The sequence below is a fragment of the Gymnoscopelus braueri genome (genome assembly GCF_963280865.1).
Source record: "Gymnoscopelus braueri genome assembly, chromosome: 19".
Lineage (NCBI taxonomy): Eukaryota > Metazoa > Chordata > Actinopteri > Myctophiformes > Myctophidae > Gymnoscopelus > Gymnoscopelus braueri.
This window is the reverse complement of record NC_137621.1, coordinates 26,074,998-26,084,376: the sequence shown is the minus strand read 5'-3', so window position 1 is coordinate 26,084,376 and position 9,379 is coordinate 26,074,998. Positions and strand designations below refer to the sequence as shown.

At 41.6% G+C, this 9,379-nt stretch overlaps 1 protein-coding gene and 1 long non-coding RNA gene across 3 annotated transcripts in view; both read right to left on the bottom strand.

Annotated features, from left to right (window-relative positions):
• Positions 1–2,929: 2,929 nt before the first annotated feature.
• Positions 2,930–6,881, bottom strand: LOC308074222. Its single transcript, XR_013932075.1, has 3 exons — positions 6,792–6,881; positions 6,191–6,337; positions 2,930–3,701 (listed from the first exon to the last, which is right to left on the bottom strand). It is a non-coding gene; the product is annotated as an uncharacterized lncRNA (long non-coding RNA).
• A 1,660-nt stretch (positions 6,882–8,541) lies between these two features.
• Positions 8,542–9,379, bottom strand: part of aqr (aquarius intron-binding spliceosomal factor) — an 87,680-nt gene continuing 86,842 nt past the window's right edge. For both annotated transcript variants that reach the window (XM_080413267.1, XM_080413268.1), the window contains exon 36: positions 8,542–9,126. In XM_080413267.1, the coding sequence (XP_080269393.1) occupies positions 8,794–9,126 (333 nt within the window). In that variant the 3' untranslated portion in view covers positions 8,542–8,793. The remainder of the gene's footprint in view (positions 9,127–9,379) is intronic.

Genomic DNA, 9,379 nt, shown 5'->3' with positions numbered 1-9,379 from the left:
AAGTGCTTCATATTTTGCAAACTCTCACTGTCACGAATCAGCCTATATTTGCATACAGTGCATGGATGTGTGTGAGTGTTTATGGTCTGCATGTATTTGAATATATTCACTGTACAGTCCCTTAGTCAGGAGCAGCAGTCAGGGGCAGTTTGTGCCCTTTGGTAAGAGCCTAAGACTGTCAGGAGAGGAAGGAGATAGGAGGCAGGAAGAGAAGGAGAGAGGAAGGAGATAGGGGGCAGGCAGACAAGGAGAGAGGAGAGGAAGTAGATAGGAGGCAGGCGGACAAGGAGAGAGGAGAGAAGAGGAAGGAGATAGGAGGAAGGCAGACAAGGAGAGAGGAGAGGAGAGGAAGGAAATAGGAGGCAGGCTCAGAGTAGAGGAGAGGAAGGCAGACAGGCAAGGAGAGAGGAGAGATAGGAGGCAGGCAGACTAGAGAAAGGAGATAAGCGGAAGGAGATAGGAGTCATGCAGACTAGAGATGATGATATGAGAGGATGAATCCTGCCTGATGAGAGCTAGGAAATGCCAAGCTAGAGTAGAAACCCTCTGGGTGGTAACACACGTGCATGCATGCAGGCGGCCAGGCAAGCAAGTAGGCAGGCAAGCAAGTAGGCAGGCAGGCAGGCAGGCAGGCAGGCAAGCAAGAAAGCAAGCACTCGCGCGCACACTCTCTCTCTCATTTACTGCACACATACATTAACTCTCTCAGTGCCAAGCCCCGAGTTATCCAGAGTTTTTTTTTTTTTTTTTTTCAGAACCCAAGATATCATTATCTGAAGATTTGCAGCTCCATCCACTCTTTGTTTAACTTATAACTGAAAAAGGCTGTATCTCACTTCCTAAGCACTATTTTTTTAACTTTGAAAAAATAAAAATTGCTGGCAGTTTAGAGAACATATTTTTTTATTTCATTGGCACTGAGAGAGTTAAGTCACAGCTCATTAGCACATACTGTAGATCACATTATGAGGAATGTAGTAGCTTTACATTCAGGGCAGTCTAACTCTGGCAGTCCTTAAGTTAGTCATACAAAACTGTTCCCACTTCAGTGTGTGTATGAATGTAAAATAATGTAATATGTAAAGTAATGTGCATGTGTGTGTGTGTGTGTGTGTGAGATTACAAACCAGTATGTGATTAATTGGATGAGAAGGCCTACATTTCCTCTCTCTAAGCCTCCCAGGTCTCCTCACACAGTAGCCAAAGTGCTAATTTAATTCTGGGAGTGTAAAAATTGACTCCTAAGGTCGTAGGATTTGTTATCCTAAGGTTGATACTTTGCAGCCAATAAGGAGCAAGCTTTTTCCATACTCAAACTCAAATGAAAATTCACCAGCTAAACCCAGGCATCTCTCTCTCTCTCTCATGTGCATCCATCCACTTGGCTCTCAGATTCTATACCCTGTGCAAGCCAAGCTCACTGCATCCTCTGCCAAGGCTTCTGAGTAATAAAAGAGAAAGAACAAAGTTGAAATTAAAATCAGGCGATTTTTGGCAAGTGCTATTCTGCCCCTCTGGGCGTTTGGGAGAAGAACAAACCCAGAAAAAAACATAGTGTAACAGGATCTCATATGACAGACATACATATTGCACTACAGCCAGTCTTTTTTCGGAGAAATTGCTCAAGGATTAGAACCCAACGTATAAAAAGCATCACTGAGTTTTAGTCGCTGTGCATCAGTCAACAGCGACAGCCTAAAAAAATTGGTTAAATAGCTCTTTGAGTTCGAGTATAAAATATTAATGAATAAAATGTGAATGAGCTACAAAAATGCGTTGGCGATACCTACCCGGATTTGTAGGTTTAAGCTTTAATACCGACATTTGAATGATTTCCGAGGCAGCTGGCAAACCAATGTCAGTCAAAGGTGACATGAGATTTTTGAGTTTTCAGACTCAACATCGTGCACAAAAGTGTACTTTTGACTGTTGTTGGAAAGATGAAGTTGGCACACCACTTTTGGGGGATTTCTTTTGAGCTGAAATTATGTTTCATACGTTACCCCGCCCGACACTGGGGTAAAACAAAAGTGGCCTCATTCCACCTTTACAAGTCATTTAAGGACACTGTCAATAATAATGATTGTTTGTTTAGCAGGCACAGGTTGCCAATTGCAATTGACAGAGAATCAGTAGTACCGAGCAGTGATTGCAAAAAGTCATACAATGTATGCATTTAGCAGACATTCACTTATCCAGAGTGACTTAGTCTTTTCAGCTTGATTTCAGTTAAATGAAAGGTTACTCAAGGACGCTATTATGCAGCATAAAAAAAGAAAAATTGTTATTTACTATGATGGTCCTCTAAAATATTTGTTAAAGCACAAGCCTTACCTCAACAATTTGTCACGATAGCTCAGAGCACAATAGATTGAATCACAGGTGTAGCGTCTAGTGATGGAATTCAACATAGCCAAAATCTCTTTCCAGGATTCTGTATAGCACAACAGAATAGACAAACAGCTGAGGTCACAGTTAAAGTTGTATGCCTGTTGATTAAACCACAAATCTCTTAAGTGTGAGTAGAAGAGAGAAAAAGATCAATCATATCATCTCGGACCGATCTCGGACTAACTTTTAGATTCCTTTTGTGATTCCAGTCATCTATGATGACAGTTGTCTATGATGCATGACTCCACATTTTGGCAAGGTTTAATCTGAGCCCCACTGACTTCATGAAATTAAAGTTAAATGTTTATAAAAGTATACAACATACAGTATGTGGTAAAAAATAAATAGTGGCGGTAATTTGGCACTCGGTCCAGCGGTTTGCGAGATTAGCCACACACACACACACACACACACACACACACACAGTGCAATTGTTATTGTATTATGTTTTTACTTACATTTTGCATCTATTGCTATTTTTTGCAAATGTCAAATTCTGTCTACAACAACTCAATCAACAAACAGAAGACAAGTTCAAAGCCATTTTAATCGTATTTTAAGTTTCCATAAACTCATTTACATGTCTGAGCGTCTCCAATGTTAAATAGCTATTTCCATTCTTATCTGCCCCAAGCAGTGTCATCATGAATTAAACAGCAATCACAGACCATGAACACAAAGCCTATTTCATTGCAGGCAAACCCACACAAATGTGAAATTCATGGTTATTACATATTCACCAAGCAAGTGGAACCCATTTTTCCAGACCTTCTGGACCAACAAAATATGTTTATATTATATTGTATAAAGTTTTCTCAAAGTACATTTCACATCAGCATTTGAAACCAAAGTGTCTCAAAGCTCCTCAGGACATCTCATAATAAAACAGACCTTACAAGACATGAATGAAAAGTAACACACTTCTCTCTTTAGAAGAATATCAAGTGTGCACTGGTTTCCCATTTGATTTCTTGTTGGACCTCAAAATCTTAACCACTTTAACCCTGGCGTCCCAATTTTGGGCATAGCATAGGTTCAAATAAAATAAACATTCAGAAAACCTTTGTGGTTAAGTGGTCAAGTGGTTAACACAACGGCTTGCCGTGCCTCATGTTCTGGGCGCAGGTTCGACCCAGGTTGGCTCCCTCCAGGAGTAGGTCAGAGAGTCGGTCCAGGCCAATGCAGGTGGTGAGCGGGGTGACGAGGCCATAGAGAGCCCCCAGGGTAACGCTGAGTGGCCAACCCACGCACAGAAGAACCACCAACCAGATGATGCTCCAGAAACATGACCCACAACTGGCCATCCTAGTCTGGGAGAGAGAGAAGTTGAGAGCATGGGAGAAAAGTTTGTGGTATACTCATAAGACACATAATAGGAATGGTCTAATTTAAAAACATATTATATTCAAAATATGCTAATTCACATTTTAATCAACCAGACTAATCACAGATCAGGAAATGTAGTTTGAGTCTTGCTGTAAGACAACAGGACTTCCATCTCTGAAGCCATTGGCCATGTCAGAGTATCAGTCTCTGCAAAAATAACAGGAATAGAGTCCCAATGCCTGTCCACACCACTTTAGTGATGATAGGGAGATTATCAGATTGGAACGTGCCCTGTTGATGATCTGGATGTACTTGTCAGGATTTAGCTGTGGTCTTGACAAAGCACGATAAGCCGGCAGTGCCATGCAACAACCACAGTGCACGTCTGGCTGCTGAGGTCAACTGGCCGCCCACTTAGACCCCACAGAGGAAAAGCCCTGCCACATGAATCACCTGCTAACAGCAGCGATCATGCATGACGTCCGTAATAAAGCATTATTTAGCTGTCAACGTTAATAACAAATGACAATGGGTGACACGGTGTGTTGGTATTTGGGGATCCAGATTGTTTATTATCTGTGATGAAGCACAGATAACTGGAATGTGTAAATGCCATCTGCCTGATGATTTATGCAGTGCAAGGTTCCAATTGTATGCACACTGAAAGATTATAAAATATGTTTGCTTTCATGTAATTCACGTATAAAGACACTCAGTATGTGCGAGATGAGAGATTGAAGGGGAATAATATTTAAAAAGTACAGTGATAACAAAACATATAAATCTACTATTTACTGTTTTGCCACCGTTATAAAGTCTGTTGGTTGTCTTACTGGCTGCATGTTGCTGATGGGGATGTTTGGCCCTTCTAAGTGCATAGAGATTCATGTCATCACTGTCAACAGAAAACGTTCTGTTGACTTTAGAAAGCTTTAGACAGCTAAAACAGCCAATCTACAAGCTCACAACTTCAGATCAATAGATCAGCTTATTTTAGCTACTTTCACTGTCACATGGCGATGTATAAAATATTGAATTAATTTATGAAAATGGAAGTTACAAGATTTCTGCCCGACAGTGACAATATATTTGGTTATAAATGTATTTGTTTTGGGTGCTCGGTTGGGGCAGTGGTCAAGTGGCTGACCACCACTGCGGAGGTTGTGGGTTCGAATCTGCAATGGTGTATCCGGCTTTGTTGAGCGTCTCTATACGAACAAAATTGGCCCGTTCGGGGGGAGGGAAGCCGGGTGGGGAGGGTGACAATTGTCACTGCACGTATTCCTACGGGCTGGAGCGGCACCTGTCAGCAGGGAGTGTTTGGCAGTGACAACACACAGAAATGTGTGGGGTGGAATCAATTCACACAATGATTAAACTGGGAGAAAAGGGGTACAAAAATAATACATTTATTTGTTTTGTACATTTTAATATTTTTTCCCCCTAAATTCTGTCTTTAAATAATTTAATATTTTTCTTTCTCCTTGCTCTTTATATATAAGTTTATATTTTTCCTTCTCCATACTCTTTATTTTCCCTAACCCCACTTGTTCTTCTCTATACCCTTTATCGTGCACTGCAGTGCTGTAATCTTGCATAAATGTATTGTGTATAACTTATTGTTTCTGCCAATATCATAATAAAAAAAGGGGGGAAAAGAAATAAATCACTGCCAGAATATTTGGTCCGAGATCAAGCCTTGAAGTTGAGATTGTATAAATTGTGGTTTTATGAGTGTCAAAGTCTAGTTTGCTGGGATTCCACAACCCAAGTACAGTTTAAAGAGCTGGTGTTTTTCTTCCTCTCCCAACACTTCCCAATTTGCTTTGTGGTATGCAATTTCCTGTTGAGACAGTCACACGACATAAGGCTAGGGCTGAGGTCATGAATTACACAAAACACGAACACATCTCGTGCTTTTTGGGAACGCTGTGCAGCTTATCAAAACATTTAGAGACAATGCAGGCATTGAAAGGCCAATATGCAGAGACGGTGGAATGTTATGAGAGTCAGGAGTGCAGTCACTCCCTTTCTTCTGCTTTGGCATCAATTCTTTTTTCATGAACAATTTCTGCTAAATGAGTAAAATATGATCAATGCACATGACATGCAGGTATTTGGATTAATGATAATAATCAAATCACGGCTTGCCAATTCATCTACTACTTGTGCAATATCTTGTAAACACAAGATATATACACTTCCACAATATGACAGTTAACATTCCAATAAATCTGCACGGGAACAATTATTATATTGCCACGATAGCCTAGCTTAAGAGAACTTTGACTATGTTCAGAGGACAATACATTACTGCCCCAACTGTGATCATAAACAAATGGACACAACGGTTTCACTGCATGCAGTTAGTTTTTAGAGACAAACAGCCCATAGCAATAGTTAAAACAGTGCTTTGCAAAGTAGCAATGAACCTAATGAATACCTGTCGCGTGAGTATAAAAGACATGTTCACCTTCAGCAATGGAAAGCTGTGGAGAAAGCGAGAGCCTGTTCTCCTCCCTGACCGTGGATGCTGCTTCCAGTCTCAAGTCCCTGCTTGGGGCTCCAAGGGATCGTCTGGGTGCACAGTGGCCACTTCCCACCACTTAGTCCTAATTTACTACAACAAGGTATACCACAGGGAACTGAATGCCCAACAGTCAAGCTCGTACTAAACAGATATGTAGTAATTAGCAGCCTGAAGTTGGGGGAGGATATTACACAATGTGGACATTCATGTGACTGCAGTTGTTGCCATGGGTTTTGTGCAGAGTTTTTCTAGCCTCCCAACAATATGTAGTTTTATGTATGTCATAAAAAGGGTTGTTGATCTTTCACATGGCTAACGGCTATAGAATAATTATGGATTACATACACTATATATACATACACACTTTAGGTCATATCTTGTATGTCAATAATGTATTGATACAGTACAAAGATTGGACATACTGCCTGAGGGAAAAGAAAAAAATCTGTTTTTCAATGTCATAATATTAAACCTACTTTTAGTAGGTTTCTCAGAAAGGGAAAAACCCAGACGTACTCCTATGAAGCAACAGTTAGTGGCCTACCTTCATAGTGGACTGCTTTAGCAGAAGTATAATTGTGGAACTGGAATGATATCTCCAAAGCCACTGTATCGATCAAATGCGGGTCTATCCATGTCTGCCAATACATTAAGATTCATTTTGAGTTGATAAATACTTTGGCATTGTCTTGATAAAGGCCTGCAGACCAAAATGTTGACTTTCAATACAGATGTAATCGCCACATGAGCTTCTTGTCTTCAATTTAAAACAAGACTCTAAAAGCCATGCTACCTACACCCAATTGGACAAATTTGAAACGTCAGCGCTTTCACTGGAGCTAGAAATGAAGTAGATTAACACATTGTAAATTACAAAATCAGTGGGGTTCATTGTGCAATATGATTGCAATATGATATTAGATTATGACATATTTTGAGTGTAAAATTTACATTTTGGCCAAAGAGCTAGAGGAAAGGTCAGGGGGTTATTATAAATTATTAGGGTTCATCCTTTGGAGAGCATGAATTTGCTCGGCAAGTTTCATGGCAATCCATCCATTATAAATTATTTTCAGATATCTTGTATGCAAGTGGAAATTGTGGCTTTACGGCAGTATTAGAGGAGAGGCTTTGGGGTCATCATAATTGTTTGGGCTCATCCTCCAGGGAGCATGAATGTGCTCAGCAAGTTTCATGGATCTCCACCCATTAACCCGTGTATCTTGTGTGCAAGTGGAAATACTGGCCTACGGGTGCCGCCACAGTTCAGGCCATGGGGCCAACAAAACCAGTACGACTCATCCCCCAAGTTGCACTGGAAATTCAATGGCAATCCAGACAGTTTTCGAGATCTCATTTTGGATCAAAGTGTTGAGCCGACTGACCTTACCGTTAGAGCCCCACCGCTAAGGAAGATGACAAAAAAATAATTCAAATGGCTGCTAGTTCATCTGAATGAATCTACTCGCATGATCCCCAGCACCAGCATCAAAGTCAATGTGAGGACTGTTAAACATGCAGCGGTTGGAGCAGCTGTGCAACTGACCTCTCTACTCAGACAGTAGGGGTTGGGGTTTTGTAGTGTGGACAAGTCTGCCTGAGGTATGAGGTAACGGCAAGCTAACATGTGGTGCACGGTAATGACTAGAGTCTGTCTGCCTGCAGGCTGTGGCCTCATCTGTCTTCTCCACAGTTAAGTAAGACCCATATGCAAGTTATGAATGGAAAAGGGACTGGGTGACTGTACAATATCCGTACAATGCCGGTTGAAATTCACCCTGCATGCATGGTGGCTGGGTGACAGACCTACAAATGCTGAATAGTAGCAGCTTGTCTGCCAATCATATTGCCAAATTGCAGTTGTGCTTCAAAACGGTAAGGGAGGATGAAGTACTGTATATCATGACTAAGATTTTACCACGACTTGAACATAATGAACCAATATATACAAGGGCGCCGATACTGCGGGTGCTTCGGGGCTAAAGCACCCAGGGGAAATGAAGAGCACCCATGACAAACTCATCACAAAAATAGAAAAAGAAAAAAACACCGACATCTTCACTTCATGGAGTACATTTTTGGTACCAAATTAACCAAATTAACCGCATTAAACAAAACGCAGACCGGCCGCGCATGCGCACCCGCGAGCGCGGACACAAATCGGCGCCCCTGAATATATATATTATATTGTGTGTGTAAAGAAGAGGTACTGAGAGAATAATGTCTTCTTAGTGAGCATTTTACAAACCCATTCATGTGTGTAAAGTAAAATATATATCAGACTAGAAATCCAATTGAGCGTTTTGTTTCGTTTTTTTTAATAAAAAAGTACAATTGGTTACAAAAGGTGTTTCACAAAAATCAAATATATCACCGTTCTCCAGATTTTCCCTGTGTGAATTCTTTGTGGCTCCAGTAGAACACAAATCTAAAACAGGATTATTGACTCTACAGTCATGGACTCTCTCTCTCTCTGTAACGGACAGTTTCAGGTATACATGAGCCTCCCAAAGCTGACACTCTTGATGAGGCAGAGATGGAACACTCTATGGTTCCTGCTCATCTGCGCTGTCCTCCCCGTCGCTGTCGCTGTCTCTGCCGGGGTGCTCTGGCATCTTAGCGTGCTCCTCCTTCTCCTCCTGGGGCTCCGCCTTCTCTGCTGTGTCCTCCTCCGGGGTTTGCTCCATCTCCTCCTGGGGTGCCGCCTTCACTGTCGTTGCCTCCTCTGGGGTTTGCGCCACCTCCGCCTCCAAGCTCTTAGCCTTGCCCTCTTGGTTCTCCTGCTCCATTGGGGTGTCCTCGTCTGGTTTGGAGATGGTCGTCACTTCCTTTACAACGGTCTTGGTTTGTTGTGGGGGTGGAGCAAGCTGCTGCTGTTGCTGTAGGGGAATGGTGGTGGTGGGGGGGGGGGGGATAAAGATGATTCAACCTTTACATTTTTATAATATCCTTTCCCCTCAAGTTTCATGATATTCTTCAGCTTATTGTACATTTGTGTATTTCCACTGGAAAACATTCTGTATTGAAGCCAACTGGCTTCAATACAGAATGTTGAAGCCAGTTGAGAATACATAGTCTAGTGTCAAAACATGGCATCCCTTATGGTATGTAACATTCATGTCTCTCTGGATG